Source organism: Rhinopithecus bieti, unplaced genomic scaffold (genome assembly GCF_001698545.2).
Source record: "Rhinopithecus bieti isolate Rb0 unplaced genomic scaffold, ASM169854v2 scaffold_4709, whole genome shotgun sequence".
NCBI classification, from domain to species: Eukaryota; Metazoa; Chordata; class Mammalia; order Primates; family Cercopithecidae; genus Rhinopithecus; species Rhinopithecus bieti.
In genome coordinates, this window is record NW_016805139.1 from 3936025 (window position 1) to 3954120 (window position 18096).

At 37.4% G+C, this 18096-nt stretch overlaps 1 protein-coding gene across 1 annotated transcript in view; it reads right to left on the bottom strand.

The window, feature by feature from the left end:
- The window catches only part of SMAP1 (small ArfGAP 1), a gene marked incomplete at its 5' end in the record, with an annotated part of 75112 nt that overhangs the window by 14169 nt on the left and 42847 nt on the right, over positions 1-18096 (bottom strand). The window contains one exon of the mRNA XM_017871325.1: positions 10425-10515. Within this exon, the coding sequence (XP_017726814.1) occupies positions 10425-10515 (91 nt within the window). The remainder of the gene's footprint in view (positions 1-10424; positions 10516-18096) is intronic.

The window sequence follows — 18096 nt, forward strand, 5'->3', positions numbered from 1 at the left end:
CCAGAGTACAAGAAAAGCCTAGGGCAAATGGAGGAAATTCAGCTGGGAACAATATCATAAAGAATGATAATGAAGCACAAAGGACCCCTTGAAAAGGCAATGAGGAAACAGAAGAAATTAGGACAATGCAGTAAAATGAAGATGGGATTTCAATCTTAAAAGCAAGACATCAAACCTACAGTTAAGTAGCTTGTAGGTAAGTATTTTCTTTCTTCATTACCTTAAGATGTTAGGCTAGTGTCTTATTTGGGAACTGAACAGGTAGATGAATGTTTTCAACTGCCCACATAAAAGAAACTGACAGGAAAAGGTTAAAATGTTTTCAGCTGCAGAAAAAAATTGTTAAAATCAGTGCTACAACTTCCAAGAACAGAAGGCATGCCCAGCATGCATGCATTCACTGGCCCACTTCACATCATGACACTGAGAGATGTTAGAAAGAGGTAACATTTCAAATATGACAAAGTCATGAGGGCCAGTCTCTTGTCACCTAAAAAGCCTCAATATGGTAAGTGAGCCAGCTGATTCTATTAACTGTAACTATACCAGAATTCATCTGACACCAATAATCCAAATGAAGATAAGGTAAATAAAGTATTTTTAACAACAGTGTCTTCCCCTTGGCACATTCCAAGTGCCTTTAAATGACAATTTATAAACAAAAAGGAAATAAGAATACACCACTTCATATTTTAATACATGTTTAAACACTGATATTTATTTAAGTACTATGTGCCAGATACTCTGATCAATAAAGTTTCTCAGTTTAATCCTTACCTCACCTGGAGGGAATCTGCACAGTAACCCTAGGACTTCAACATGGGTCTCGATGGTGCACCCGGAAAACTCAACTGCTCCAATCAGTTTGAGAAATGTTTCCCAGTATTCTCAGGCAGAAACAGGTGCCCATTCCCTACCCAGAGTTACAAATTGACCTACCTCCCTAAAATAGTGCCCTGAGGGCAGGGGCTAGATTCACTACCCAGCCCAGGCACAGTACTTGGCCAAGCTCATTTCTGAGGCACAGGATGACTCCTGAGTCCACAACACCCACACCACCTCAACTGCAGGCATACCACCCACAGCTGGTCAGTCAGGCCTACCAACTTTGCCTCCAAATGTTCCACTAATCCAGGGGCTGCAAAGTAGAAGCCTTCCCAAGCATCTTATCCTTTTCACTTTTAGTTTTTATGGCATCTGAATGTTCTTAGGCTGAACAGGCATGGCCCAGCACTCCAGAAGCCTCTTTACTCCCCACTGGCACCACTTTCATAGCCCAGAGCCCATGAACAGTCCCACCTGCTTCGTCACCAGGAAGAGTGCAGCTGCCTCCTTAATTTAATACCTGGCGCAAAGCAAATAATAAATGATTAATTGTAATGCTTTCCGAACACAGGTTATGGGAGGATTTCTTGGTGACAGCAGAGCCATGGTGGAAAACAATTAGTAGTTCAGGTGATCCTACTTTTGTGGGAGAAAAGTGAAATAATGACACTATTTTTGAAAATTACCAGCAATTTCCTGGCTACAAATCCTTTTCAGTCCTCATCCTACGTACCACCAGCACATTTAGCCCTAGCTGATCCTTCCTCCTGGAAAATCGCCTCTTAAGAATTTAGAGCCACATTCTCCTTGAAGACTCCCCAGCCATTGCTACCAATATCCTGGACTGGCTCCTCTTCCTCTGTTTTCATAGACACAGCTTCCATGCAAGTATCTGCCTGTGAGATTACAACTGCTTCTTAACTAGAATCCCTACACCAGGGCTTCCCCATTCCAGGTTAACAAGTACAGTGAGGCTGGAATTCTTTCTCTCAATCATAAATGTGTCTCCAACGCCTCTCTGTCCAAAGCTCTGTGCATCACTGTTGTCACAGCACCTCACAGGACTATTCTACCTGCTACCTCACTGGCTGGAGCCATATCTTACCCTCCTGCTAATCTGTTCCAACTGTCCTAACATAGCACTTGTGTGCCCTATGATAAGATACAGATGGGTTTTGAATCATAAGATCCTCTACAAAGGTACAGCTCTAAAAGCTGCATTTATCTGGGTATCTGCTTATCTTTTCCAACTGTTATTCACTCTAAAGGTGACCTCCATAAAACATTAGATTATACTTGAAATAAGTTTGCATAGCACAAAATAAACTTATTTTCTTCTCCTCTAGCAGCAGCAAGAAAAATCAACCTCTGAATTAAGGAAAATATAATTTAAATTGGAATTTTAGCATTAATCCAGATTTCAAACTGAATTCTCACAACCTGTTCTCTTAGATAATCCCATCTTTTCCCTCAATGATAATTCTGTCTTCCAGTTTCCAGTTTCTGGATGGCAATCCCATCCCCCTCTGGCACTACTATAAACACACAGAGCTGCATCTTCTGGTGTTTACCAGTGTTCCATGAACTCTGCTGGTGCTCAATAAATATTAATTGAATTCATCCTTTACTTGAATGTCAGAGGCATTAGCTGGTCATAATCTATTTGCACAAATAAGAAAAAATGTCAAAAAGCAACATGAGATTTTATGTATTATTAATCTAGTTTAAGGCAGATAAGAATGTGATAAGTAAATGGCTGTTTTTCATTACCATTTTGACTGAGCATGAACCTTATACCTTTAGTACACCCTTGCTACAACAAAAAGTCCCAAATCTAATTCTTCTTCCATAACTAGTCAGGTGTCATCATAAGCAGGATGAATTTGAAGTGGAAACAGCACTGTTTAAAGAAGGCTGCTTCCATGATATTCAGTGATTCTCTCTTTAATGGCAAAACTCCTTAAAGCTTTCTAAATTTTCACGTTGATCAAAGAACCCTTTTTATTTTCTACTCAAGAAACCATCTAGTTTTATCCTTAATTTTTATTATTACTTGGAATTCCTTTATATTAAAACACAGGACTTGATTTGTAAAATCAACTCACGTCTGTCTTATTTTAGTAAATTCAAGTCATAAATGTCCATTTGAAGCATATTAAAAATTTTAAGCTTTATGTTGTTTTCAATTTTTTTAAGTGTGCCTGAGAGCTAAGTGGAGCTATTTATTTTTATTTTTCAGTTAATTTTTCATACAGTTAAATAGTATTTAGGCTAATTTGCTAAAATGACTAACATGGTCTTAAAAGATAATCCTAATCCTCTTGCTGTATTTGGCCCTACCTTTTCAAGCCACTACCAAACTGCCAGTCTACTGTACCAGCAGGGAAATCTACTACACATTTCTACAAACCAGCCAACTTTTGAGCAGGGGATTCCCTTATGCACAGGCACTATGATGCTGTGTAAGGGTAAAAGCCCCATAGTGCTACTGTCTTTCAGAAGACACCACACACACATGCACACATGTGTGCACACACACGCATACTGATTTAGAGCTATCTGAAATAGTTGAGAAGTGGTATCAGGAGGAAGCTTTGTAGAACTGATTGCTTAAAAAATAAATATATATCAAATCACTGCACCATTTTATGGCCTCAAAAAACAAGAAATATATAAATATGAAACCAAATTGTATACACCAAATTTCTTTCTAAATGTTTAAAATACTGATAAACTAGATTCCTGAGGCCACCCAATTTCCTCAGTTCTTTTAGTCAGCTGGAAATCCATCAGAGGCCACAGACTATGCTTTGTAATCACTGTTTCCCTCTATCTCCCTCTTTCTCTCTAATGGTAGTGGCTATTCAAGGAATAACCCAGCAGGAGTCCTACTCCGTGTTACTCAGCATAATTTTTGAGTCCCTTCTCCACACATTCCTTCAAAGGCCTGTACTACCTCTTGGTGATCCCCCATGACCTGGTGTTCAGGTTATAATCTCAGTACAGGACTGTGTGCAAGTTACTGTGCTAGGTGCTTCACATAAAGCACACCATTTATTCTGGCCCTCAGCTACAGAAGAGTTCCTATTTCCATTTCCCAGACCAAGCTGCTAGAGGGCAGACAAAACACAGGTACTACCTCTAAACCAAGGATCATGCCCCCACGACTTAATACTGCCGTCTATTGATTTGATGAATGGGTCCAATGTCTATTTTGTGTAGCATAATCTCACCTGTTAGAGTTTTATTTTCTATCACAGCTCAACACAGTGTTAAGAATATGAGCCCTGAAGTCAGACTACTCAGTCTAAATCCCAGTTCTGTAATCTACCATCGGTGTGCCCTTGTGCAATTCACTTAACCTCTCTGTGCCTCAGTTTTCTCATCTATAAAAGGGAAATAATAATAGTTCACCAATCTCAGAGCTGTTGCAAAAATTCAATAAATAAATATCTGTCAGCACTCAAAACAGCCCCTGGCATACAGTTAGCAGTATCTGATTATTAACATAATAAGATAATTTAATACTTGGGTTAGATGCCTTGCTTTGGTTCATCTTAAGAGCTGAAATTAGACTTTGGCATTAAACAGATCTAGGTTTGAATCCTAATTCTATTGTATAGCAGCAATGCCTTGGAAATTAATTTCTGTTAGCTTATTAGTTGTTAGTTTTATTATTATTAGTTTAATTAAAAAAAAAAAAAAAAAAGGAAAAGTGTGTGTGGGTGTGTACCCTAAAGAGCTGCTGTCAGGATGAAATGCAACTGTGCCAGATACCACAGACTACCAAAGCCCCATCTGGGCGCTTCTTGCTGGCAAAGCCTACTCCACTCTACAGGATGAATACTATTTTCCTAGCCTCTCTTGCAACTAGAGTGAGGTAATACAATCCAATTCTGACCAAGTGTACCCTGGGAATCCTGCTGGGGAATTTTCTGGCAAGTTTTTCCTCCTGAAAAAAGAAACTGGTGAGGAAAAGCCATCCTTTAGGCGTGGTCCTATGAGGATAGGATGCTGCACCATCCATGTGTTGGCCATAAGGGGACAAGCCTCCAGAGTCAAGCCAGTACTGTGATGAGGGTGGCAGAATGAGGAGAAGCAAAGAGGAACCCGGCTCCCTGCACTCACCATTCCACCACTGCACAGCCCCAAACCACCATGTCTCCAGATTTCTCTTCGAATGAGATAATTAGATGCCTTCTGTTTACGCCATTTTCAGGCTTCCTGTTACTTGTAGTTTGAAGTTGCCTCATTCAGAGGTCAATTTTACTCCTCTTTGTCCTATCCCCCAGCACATTCTCTGGAGGTTCTGTGCTGTTTCCAAGAAGCTGTCCCTTCTTGCTCTCTTCTAAAGTCTGTGATATCATCAACTCCCCCAATGGCACCTCTTTCTGGTGCCAGGTGCCAGTTCACCAACTGCCCTGGTACTGACTCAGGACCACTTGCAAGTATCTGCCCACTGCTAGTCACCTTACACCAATATATTTATGTAACTGCAGTTTCTTTCCTATGCAGGTATGATTACATAAGAATAAACCAATCCCTAAGACCTCCTTTTTGAAAGGATAATAATAGTTCATAACAATAGTTCACTGAGTATACTTTTCTGAGCAGAGGCAATCAAGTTGTTATCAGGTTTTAAACTATATCTGAAAAACATAAGAGACTATGAAATTTTCTTGGGCACTTCTGCTGTAGTCCTCCCCACCTTCAATCCTCCTCCAAGAAAAGGGGGATGTGCACACAACTACACAAACGTCCTCCGGATCTGGTCAAATAGGTAGCTCTAGGACACCAGCAGCTTTCCAGGTCCACTGGGAACTATGGATCACCAGGACCACTGCTGCTAAATCTGGCATTCTTTTACTCAGTTCATTCCCAAATTTGCTTTATAGCACATGGGCGGCTTTGAGAAATGGCTAGAAATTTTTCTGTAGGAATTTTCTGCTTGAAAGGTAAGTAGAGTACTTTCTGTATTCATCTCTCTCATATAAAACTGTGTATATGTTGCTAATAATAAAATGGGTTATATACTGATGGCTTAATTTCACTAGTATTGTCTTGACCACTGTCATATGTTAAAGCTTTTATTTCCTGAACACAAGCATGAATGGGGAAACTAAAATTTACAAACTTTTCTCATCAACTTGCCCAAAACAGAAACTCAAGCGTACACCCCTGAGCTAGATTTTCATTACCAAGATCATGACTCGATTCTTTGTGAGATGCTGTCTGGGGCACTGAGAGGATGAGGTCACCCCAGACATCCTTGGCAGTGCACCCCTGACACATACAATTCTGTTCCTGGTAGGGCTGTGGATAACGCCTCCCGACAAGGAACCAGGCTGCTCTGCAGTGTGCATGTGGTACACAATGGCCACAAAACAGAACCCCTGCAGGAACCATTAATGGGAGGTTGACCTGAAACCTCTAGGGTCACATCCAAGGCCAGTTATGAGTAATTCTTCTCAAGCCTTATGCCCAAAGCATGCGCTCGCCCTTGAAGACTTTATTCTCAGAGGCAGTCTTAGGCCCCACACTCCAAAATAAGCCCCACTGAATAGAAGCATTAGTCTGGGGAACTGTCCTAACCAATTGGTAAGCAGTCTGTCAATTTTTATCATCTTTAAAACTAATAAACAACAAAGAACAGACACAGGCTAGTATAATTCACAGTCCTAAACTAGCTTCCCAAGTAAGGGGACCCGAAAAGCACTCTTCTCACAAACCCTAGAAGCTGATTTTAATTCTATTTTAACATAGGACGTGCATACTCAAGTCAGGATATGTCTGTATTTGATTCAAATCTGGTACATTCAGAGATTATTCAATCTGGCACTTAGTCAAGAGGGGCCCAAGGCCCTCGGTAATTTCTAAGACTGGAGGCAGCTCAAGTATCTCACCCTGTTTGTGGTATTAGAGAGTAAAGTACTATAATAAATAGTAGTCCTACAGCTTTCAAACACGAATTAATATCTAAATATGAGGCAGCTCTTGTAGGTACCATCGGGAACATAAAGCAGGGGTGAGCAAACCCTAGCGCAGGCCTGTTTTTAAAGTTGATCAGAACATAAGCATGCTCATTCATTTACAGGTTCGTTTATGGCTACTTGAACACTACAATGGGAGTTGACTAGTTGCAACAGAGATCATGAGGCCTGCAAAGCCAAAAATAATGTCTATTTGGCCCTTCTTGGAAAAAAATTGGACAACCTCTGCTAAAAAATATATATAATATAAAGCATTTTATGTTTGAACTTTGAATGGGTAGTAGATCAGGAAAGGTGAGCTTAAGAAAGGTTTTACCTGAGTTACTGAGTTACAAAAAATAAAGTAGGTTCATTAAAGTCCCACTTAAAGGAAAGATCAAATCTCTTAAAACTAGTCTTAAGTATTACGCTATTATGAAACTGTTAAGAGTGATAAAGAAGGCATGAGTCCCAAGGATCCGTAGATGTGTAACTGAACTATCGCCATGCAGGTTTTCTCTATATTTTCTGGAAACGTTTTAAGTTAATGTCTCTTCTAGTCTCACTCATACGAAGATATGCCGTCATCTTTGCATTACCATAAATCATACTTCAAGGCACCTACCCCCACAATTCGCGCTGTGTTTCAATTTAGAGGGGAAAACCAGGATCCCATTAGAGGACAGCAGCATGCTTCTGAGCAGATAAATAGCCTGAGGCCCGAGGTGGACACCAATCATCAATCCACATTTAGAATCACTGTTTGTTTTGAGCTGAAAGAGACATTTGATTTCTCTGTAGTCTCCTGGACTTTCATGAATTCTTCAAATTTTATGCTGTAACACAGCTTTTTTTAAAAAAAAGTCTGAAAATATTTTTAAAAATAGTTTAGGAAATTGATAACCAGCAGATATGAAGAGCTGTATGTGCTCTGGGTAAGACACTTCCTCTTCCCTGCTGCTACAACTCCCTCACAGCAAGACAGCCCTCTTTCTAACCCCATCTCCCACCCCTCCCACCTTTGGAACTCTTTCACCAAATGATCTAAAACCCACTATCAGTCATTGCAAAATCCCCCATATATTCTTAATCTTTTTTCACAAACAGTCCCTAACTTCTCCTGCTAAATGAACTTTGGTTCTCCCCTAAAGACACTGTTTCCTGAAGCTGTCCCACTGTCCAAAAGAGCGACATCCCAGCAGACCTACAAACCCATGAGTGACAGAAATAAATGTTAGTTGATGTAAGCCACTGAAATTTTGGAGTTGTTTTCCATGTAACACGCACAGCAAGAGTTGACTGTTTTAGAAACTGATACAAGAGGGGTGCTGCCACAACCAAATCCTAAAATCTGTGGCATTGACTTTGAGACAAGGTGATAGAAGATAAGGAAACATATGCAAATAGTGAAATGGCTGGTAAACAGTGCCCCGCAATAATCAGGAAGGTAGAAAATGTATCAAATGAAGTTATAGTAGAGCTGCCCTAGCTGACCCACAGAAAGAGAGAAACAGACGTTTAATGTTGTAAGCTGTTGAAACCTAGGCTTATTTACTATGCAGTATCATTCCAACAATAATGGAGTATCTCAAAGGCCACTCATACTGTTTGTCGACTAGATCCCATCCACTCCGGGCTATTCAAGGACACTGCTAGAGCAATTTGTCCTTGTCCTGAAAGTATCAGATTTACCTCTCTACAAGTTCATTTGTAACACTAAACATCTTGTAATGTCATCCTTAAAAAAACCCTTTCCTGCCCACCTTGCCCTAGTATAATCTAGTCTCAGCACAACCACCACAATAATTCTTTAAATACTACAGTCAGATTATTTCTTTTCAGCAAATTCCTCCAATGTGTTTCCAGGTCACTCACAGTTAAAACCAAAGTCCTGTTATAGTCAGCTTGCGCCCTCCCTACCCCTTCCTTCCTTGTCTCCTCTGTTACTATTCTCCCCCAAGATCATTCCACTTTAGCCACACTGTCATCGTCGCTGGTCCTTGCACACTTCAAGTAGGATCCTACTGAAGAGCCTTTGCATCTGTTGTGTTCTTCTCAGAATGCTCTTGCTTACAGATCCAGATATCCAGACCTTCTTCATGCCGTTGCTCCAATAAGACATCTGTGAATGCCTCCTTGTCCACCCTATTTAAAATTACAACCATCCATTTTTGTTTTCTTTCATCTATAGTACTTACCACCTATACCCTAGATATATTTTATTTAATTGTTTATTCACTGTCTCTCCAGATGGAATGAAAGCCCCAGAAGGTAGGAGTTGTAGTCTGTCCTCTTTCAGATCTATCTCCTTAGTGTCTACAATGGTACCTTGACACACAGTAGACAGTGCTATTTGTTGAATGGAATGAGTGTGTAAGATAAGAATCAGGCCTAGATTATATTTTATATTTCTAAGTTATAAACTAATAAACCAGGCAATGCAGACTGGAAAAGGAATGCTGCAGTGAAGACAAAGATATACTACAGTTTTACTAAGATATTTTTTTACTTTAGTAATAATTTTTTTTCTTTTCTCTCATTTACAGTAAAGGAAATAAAACAAGAAATTATGAGGACTACAATTCAACATAATTGTATTTACAGCCCCTGGACTGAAGCCTTAATTTCAAAATTACAGTTATTTTTTATATTTCTAATATACAACTTTTTACCATCACAGAAGAATTGTACCTCCAGGGAGTATATTTGTATGATGTACCAGCTTCCTAAGAAATGAATAAAACATTCAGCTATAATTCTTAAAACAGACAACAATTTACTCAATAACAACTAGGATCAATTTTTTGAAAAGCAGTATATGAAGTTCAACTGTTCCAACTAACTGCCTATTACTCTTTTCCTTCTCAATCTTTCTCCAAACTAAACAAAGAGAAAGATTTAAATTATTCCTGTGCCAAGGCTCAGATATTACTAAAAGTAACCTTTTATCAAGCCAATTCTTTTAGAAGAAAAAAATGTAAAAAAAAAAAAAAAAAGAGAGAGAGAGAGAGAAGCTAACAATATTTGTAGATAAGCACAATATAAACACCCCTTGAATGAAGGCCTGCTTACTTACCACACAGACAACATATACCTTTCAGCCATGAGAACAAACAGTACATTAAAATGAGCACTTCTCATTATCATTGAATAAGTTATATGAATCTAGTCACTAGATTTAGATGCAAAATGTGTTGCTTCAGTTAACCAAAATTAAATTTTATTTTAAACCAACACATTTTACAATAAGGCTACCCTAGAATTATTTTGTTAAGGGGAAAAATGCCCCACAAAACTGAAAATTCGAGAGTCAGAGAAGAGAAAATAATCCACTCTTTATTGTAAGCGCTAAAATGTCACATCTACCAAGCCTTTGAAGATTACTGTGATATCTTCTTTTCCCCAAGGAACTTATTAATTGTATTTCAGTGAAGACAGTGCTGACAGACACCAGCTCCCTTATTAAAGATTTCCTTTTTGTGGGAAGTTAGCAAACTAATCATACCATTTTCAAATTCAGTTAACAGGTACGTTTTGGCATACTGAAGATAAAGCCATTATATTCACTCCAAGTAAAAGTTTCAATTGTTTTGTAACTCTAGCAGTGACCTTTTATTTTTTATTACTTACCAAGTCCTAAAAGATCCACAGTGGGCTCTGCAGCTTTTTTAGGGCTGGTACTTTTTTTAGGTTCCAGTTGCTGTTCTTCTTTCTTCTGCAGCTTTAAAGTAAATAATTGGATTTATTAATTTTCTTAAGTAAATTTAACAAAATTTTAAGCCCCAATTAATTACACGTTTTGATAAACAGTGTAAAAAAGTATATGAAACACAGTGTAATAAAACCTAGAATATTGTTCATTATATATAAAAAAAAAGTAAACATGACTGTTGAGGTTGCAATGACAGTCCTTACATATTGGGACCCCAAAATCGTGAATAAAATGATTTAACTCTTAATTGTCCTTAACGACTAGCTCTTTTATATGAAATTACACATTTTAAAGAAATGCATTTCATATCAGTTCCTGGACACTATTAATGTACTTCTGTGTCCCCACTCAAATTTCATCTTGTAGATCCCATAATTCCCATCTTTTATATGAAATTATACATTTTGAAGAAATGCATTTCATATTATTTCCTAGCTACTACTAATGTACTCCTGTGATACAGTTTCATTCTGTGTCTCCACCCAAATCTCGTCTTGTAGCTCCCATAATTCCCATGTGTTGTGGGAGGGATCCAGTGGGAGATAATTAAATCATAGGGGCAGGTCTTTCCTGTGCTATTTATGTTAAGGGGGAGTTTCCCTACACAAGCTCTCTTTGCCTGCCGCCATACACATAAGATGTGACTTGCTCTTCCTCGAGCCTTCTATCATGATTGTGAGGCCTCCCCAGCCACACGGAACTGTGAGTCCAATTAAACCTCTTTCTTCTGTAAATTGCCCAGTCTCAGGTATGTCTTTATCTGCGGCATGAAAACGGACTAATACATCCTGTTAGCTGAGGCTGGCGAGGCCTCAGAGTCTTCATGAGCACACTGTTGACCCATCATCCACACACTGTATGATACATGAGACACAACTAGCAAGAAAAGCCTAATGAAATGGTATTTGATATACTTTCTTCCTGAATCTACATTATTAATTACTTTTTAAATATAATATTCTTCTAGTTCTCAGGAGCCCAAGTCACAGTTACACATTCCAAACCTACTTTCTCACAAAAAACACTGTGTAGGACAGAATGAAAAAACCTACACCTACTGGATTATCAATTCTAAAGCCTACTTCTAATAAACTAAGAAAATAAAACTTTCAGTTGAGTGCAGTGGCTCACACCTGTAATACCAGCACTTTAGGAGGACAAGGTGGGAGGATCCCTTGAGCCCAGGAGTTTGAGTCCAGCCTGGGCAACATAGCAAGACTCTGTCTCTACAAAAAATTAAGAAATTAGCTGGGTGTGGTGGTGCACACCTATAGTCTCAGCTACTCGGGAGGCTGAGGCTCAAGGATTGTTTGAGCCCAGGAGGTCGAGGCTGCAGTGACCTATGATTGCACCACTGCAGTTCCAGCCTGGGCGACAGAGTAAGACTCTGTCTCTCAAAATGAAATAAATAAATAAAGAAAACAGCCATTCATTTGTCAAACCATTTCAAGATCATTTCTTCTACAACTACCTAAAGAATTCACAACTTGGTTGTTATATGAGTTCATTTTTTGTTAGCTACTAGAGATATGTTAACTTCTAAAAACATGTATCTATCCTTATTTGTTTTTTAATCACTATACTCTCCCTTAGAATTATTGTTTAATCAATTAGCCTACTATTACCAGCTGTCAATTCTTTAATAACTCTCTCAAATACAGAATTAGCCACCTGTAACAATATATACTTTTCAGAAGTTTAATATAATCCATTTCACATTCTCTATGCTTTCACTTTTCAACCTCTAATACAGGTTCAGACTTATCTTGCTTATCAAAAGGATTTCAAAATAATTTCAAGAAAAATATTCCCTGTAGTCATGAAGTAAGGAATTCTTTTCAACTGATTACTCCATCTGTTACTACAAATAATCAAATCTGCAAGGGAATCTGAGGATCGTGTGGCCATGAGCATGCAAACTTCAAATATTCCAGGGCAGGATCCTAGCAGCTTCCTGGGGTCGGTCTTCATATGGTTACATCACAGCCTATAATACTCTGGAGAGTGTCTTAAAGTAGTCTTTAAGTAGGTACTTAAGTCTAATCCCTATTTTACTTTGGCTTAAAAATCAGAAAACTTTGAAGTTGAAAATAAACTTAGATAATCTGGCCAAACATATTCATTCTGCAAATTAACTGAGGCTCAGATGTTATGTGCCAAATAGGAATACAAGAACTAAAATTCTTGTTTTCTGCCACTCCAAATTTAGCATTCTTTTTTTTTTTTTTTTTTTTGGGGTTTTTTACTGCATTTTTTTCCACGGAAAAAAACATAAAAACTAAACTTGTGAGGAATTCCTTCCTATTTATTTTCTATGATCTAAGACTTTGGAACCTCTTCAGGCTAAAAAGGATCTTTATAAAAAATTCAAATAGAAACTGGTTTATAAGGCGTCTGTCACCAAATTAGAACTACCTTTTAAAATACTGCTGAGTATGAAACTACCTGTCATGGTTTGAAAAGGAAAGAAAAAGCCAAATCGAGCAATGCAGAGGTCCTCTGGTAATCCCGACCTCCCACCCCCAGAACTACTGCAAACAATTTGGAAAATATCTTTCTTTCCAGATGTTCACACATGTATCTGTGTTCTAAAAGCTTCTCATGTTCCTAACATTTCAATTTAAATGGGCAGTCATCAACCATTTCCATAGGAAACTGTATAAATGAGAACACATGTATAGCTGTGCAAAGTAAAGAGAAACACTAAGGCAAGAATAAGGGAAATCCTAAACAGCTTATCAAATTGCAGGTGGGGCCCACTACCAGTTTTTGAAATCTATTTTACGGGCCACAACTAAACATTTTTTTGGCATATAAAAATGATACAGAATAGAAAACAGAGTACACTGCATAAAAGAAAGGTAAATATTCCTAGATTGTTGTTTTGCACATTTGTACACACATGTGAGCACAAATCTGGATCATAATGTAAAATGTATTTCTTAGCAGAGTGGTAGGCTGAGAAACACTGCTCTAAAGACAGTCTGCTCCTTTGCTGGACCCTTTGCTCCTACAATGGGTCAAATTATGAATGAGAAATGTCTATGCCCTAAACCCCATTATTCCAAGCAGAGTTGGCTATTCTAGATGGATTTCAACAATTCAGACATGAATTATCCTTAGAGTTGGCATCTGAAAGGTTGTCCCACAAATCAAAAAAGCAAAAGGACTGATCACTTTAAAATCTACTTTGTATCCCTCCGTTATCGAATCCTGTGGAGGCCATAACCTGAACACATCAATGTGTTGTCAAGGTGATTTTAGAGATTAGTCTTCTACGTCTTCATAGTATATACATTATATATGTCTTCATATATATATATATTAGTGAAAGCTACAAAGATTAAATTCAAATGATACTCTTCTTCATTGATAATTGTAAACATAAGAAATTAACCTCACTATTTTTATTTTTAAAACATTTAAGGACAGATACACCAAAGCACAAACTACATAGGTAAGGAAACTTCCTAAAATTCTAGATAGAGTAACAAATATTTAACCTTTTAGAGCTTAATATCTATTAAGAGTTATTCATTTTCTATACAGTTTTCTTGAAAGACTTTGTAACAAAATTGAAAGTTATTTCTTATTTATATTAAAATTATTTTACAGATTTTGTGTAAAATGACAGGAAGTAAGTACATATTTTCCTAGTCCTAGATGAGTAATAATAACTAAAAATATAGACTCAGGAGATGCTGTTGTTGGAATGTGTCACCCAAAGTTCACATGTTGGAAATTTAATCCCAATGTAACAGTTTTGAAAGGTGGAGCCTAGTAAGAGAAGATTAGGTCAGAAGGGCTCTAGTCTCATGAACAGATTAATATCATTACCACAGGCATAGGTTAGTTATCAAGGGAATGAGTTTGTTAGAAAAAAAATTTTGGCTCCCTCTTGTTCGAGTGCTCTCTTGGCCTTCCAACTTCCAACCATGGGATGATACAGCATCATGGACCTCACCAGATGCTGGAGCTGTCCTCTTGGACATCTCCGCTTCCAGAGCCATGAGCAAATAAACTTCTTTTGTTTATAAATGAGTCTGTGCTATTCTGTTACAGCAGCACAAAACAAACTGAGATGGAATAAAGAAAATCTTTGCATATACACTGCCATTATAAAGGTTCCAAAAAACCTGAAAACATGCAATTCCCTAATAAAGATACAGACACACACACCCCCACATAGATTCAATGTTTCTTTAAAATTTTTTTAAATATCTAGGTGCTGTGTTTTATTCCATTACATTGTACATTTTAACCCAATACTATCACCAGTAAATCAAGGTGGGCAAAGCCTATCAAAAGACTACTTCCACAAGCAATTGCAACAAAAACAAAAATTGACAAACGGGACCTCATTAAGCTAAAGAGCTTCTGCACAGCCAAAGAAACTATCAACAGTAAACAGAAAACCTACAGAATGGGAGAAAATATTTGCAAAGTATGCATCCGACAAAGGTCTAATATTCAGAATCTACAAGGAACTTAAACAAATTAACAAGCAAAAAGCAAATAACCCCATTAAAAAACTGGCAAGGACATAGGCACTTTTCAAAAGAAAACATACACGTAGCCAACAAGTATATGAAAAAATGCTCAACATCACTACATGTAGCCAACAAGTATATGAAAAAATGCTCAACATCACTACATGTAGCCAACAAGTATATGAAAAAATGCTCAACATCACTAATTATTAGAGAACTGCAAATCAAAACCACAATGAGAGACCATCTCACACCAGTCAGAGTACCTATCATTAAAATTTTTTTTTAAATAACAGATGCTGGCAATGCTGTGGAGAAAAGGGAACACATATACACTGCTGGCAGGAATGTAAATTAGTCCAGTGGAAATTAGTCCAGTGGAAAGCAGTTTGGCGACTTCTCAAATAACTTAAAACAGAATTACCATTTGACCCAACAATCCTATCATTGGGTATATGGCCAAGGGAATAAAAATTATTCTACCATAAATACGTATCCACACATATGTTCATCGCAGCACTGTTCATAATAGCAAAGACATGGAATCAACCTAAATGTCCATCAACAGTAGTCTGGATAAAGAAAATGTGGTACATATACACATGGAATACTATACAGCCATAAAAAAGAATGAGATTATGTCCTCTGCAGCAACATGGATGGAGCTGGAGGTCATTATCCTAGGTGAACTAACGCAGAAACAGAAAACTAAATAATGCACGCTCTCACTTATAGGTGTGAGCTAAACATTGAGAATACATGAACACAAAGAAAGGAACAACAGACACTGGGACCTACTTCAGATTGGAGGATGGGAGGAGGGACAGGATCAAAAAACTATCAGGTAATATTATGCTTATTACTTGGATGACAAAATAATCTGTACACCAAACCCTTGTGACATGCACTTTACCTATATAACTAAAACCTGCACATGTACCCCTAAACCTAGAATAAAAGTTAAAAAAAAAAAGTAAAAATAAGAAAAGACTACTTCCAATCATTATATCATGACCACTGCTAGGACTGCCTAATACTGCCACATTCTAAAAGTTGACAAGACAGGTATTCAGCTTCTGACTGAAGGGGAAAATCATGGCTGGCCTCAGATATCGGACTAGGAAGAGACAGTTGAAATAATTCTCTTTTGTCACACTGAAGAATCCAGCATTTGAAAAATCAAACATTTAAAATTATTAAAATCAAATCTCATGAAATAAGATAGGAAGTCCAGAATAATTTTCTTCTTGTCCCTCATGACAATATCTTAGCAACAAGGTAACTTAAATAATCCAGATTAATCAAGAAGAGAGCAGCAGTACCCTGTGTACATGCTAAAAATCCTGTCTCATGGCCACTCTGAAGTCTAGTTTCTACAGTAAAGCACATTTGATGCTCTTTGTCTTTCTTTACAACATAAATCACCAATGTTAATTCCTAGAGAGCAACAGCAGATTTCCAAAATGTATTCCAATTCAACATTTTGGTTAACAGACGTATGTGTAATAGATTATGTCTTCCTGAAAAGCTTTTCTAAAATGGAAAATCTTCAAGAACATGTTTGACTTTTCCAGGTTTGCCTATAACACAAGAAGTCGTTTTTATCAAATATTTTCAAGACATAAAGGTTGTAAACCTTAAACAACAAACATGAATACATAAATATCAATTTGTACTTTTGTTCTGTAGCACGCCAATTGTATTGTACTTTGCAAAGACTTACAAGATACAGTTATTTAAGATACCTAAAATATAGCTATCATATAAATACAAAGTAAATATTACCTGAAAGCCAAATTTTAGAAGATCTAAAAATAAAAATGCTACTGTCTTGTTAGGATTTACGGGCAAGGATTACTGGCGTGTGATAACAGTAAATTAATACCTTGATGACCACACATCCCCTCATATAATTGTCATCTTTTTGATATCTCACATTCAGTTCAGACATGGCAAGCAATACATACGGACTCACTCCACTTTAAACTCTGCTGCTATTAAAAACATTGCATAGGAAATTTGTCTTTTAATAAGTGAAGAATGCAGTCAACTGTGGGTAGATAAAATCAGGCAATCTATAATTTATTAAACAAAATTTTCTAACAAGCAAGAACATAAGTCTACTTAGATAAAGCAATTTTATAAAAAGTAATTTCCTTAGATTCATATTGAACAGATGTCTCATTCAAATTATTAAAGCTTTTATTAGCAGAATCTTCACTACCCAATCTTTTTGTGATCCATTATCGCTACCCCACAGAATATAATTGAATAAAAAACTATTTAGGTTCCAATTCCTACATTTACCACCATTTCCTAGCCCTTTAAATAACAGACATAACAGCTGAGCCTCTAGAAGGTGATTCACTATTCTTCAGCTTGCCAGTTAATGCAGACAAGAGCATAAATATATACTACAATAGGAAAGCTATAGAATTTTCTAAGTTCTAGTGGTAATTATTCAAAATTTTCTTTAAAAACTGACATCTCAAATTATAACTTAGTTTATTTATAATCAGTTTCCTTTAATATCCTTAGAATCTTAGAACTAGAAGAAACATAAAATGTATTACATTCAACTTTTTCATTTTAACATTAAGGAAATTAAATGACATGATTCGTCCAAAGGCTCCGTAAGTAGCTATTGTGGTAAAGGTTAATCTCCTAACAGGGTTCCTTCCCCGCGCCATAGTGGCTTTTGCTGAATAATTTCTATCTATCAAAAATTACATTTAAAAATGTAGTCCCAGCTACACAGGAGGCTGAGGCAGGAGAATGGCGTGAACCCGGGAGGCGGAGCTTGCAGTGAGTGGAGATCGCGCCACCGCACTCCAGCCTGGGCGACAGAGCGAGACTCCGTCTCAATAAATAAATAAATAAATAAATAAATAAATAAATAAATAAATAAATAAATATTTACCCAATGCTTAACAATACATGCATATTCTCACAATGACATAACAGAAAACTGCAATAAAAAAAAAACCATGCCAGATGGCACATGACTGCAGTCCCAGCTATGTGTGAGGCTGAGGTAGGAGAATCACTTTGGCCCAGTAGTTGGAAAACAGGCTGGACAACATAGCAAAAACTCATCTCA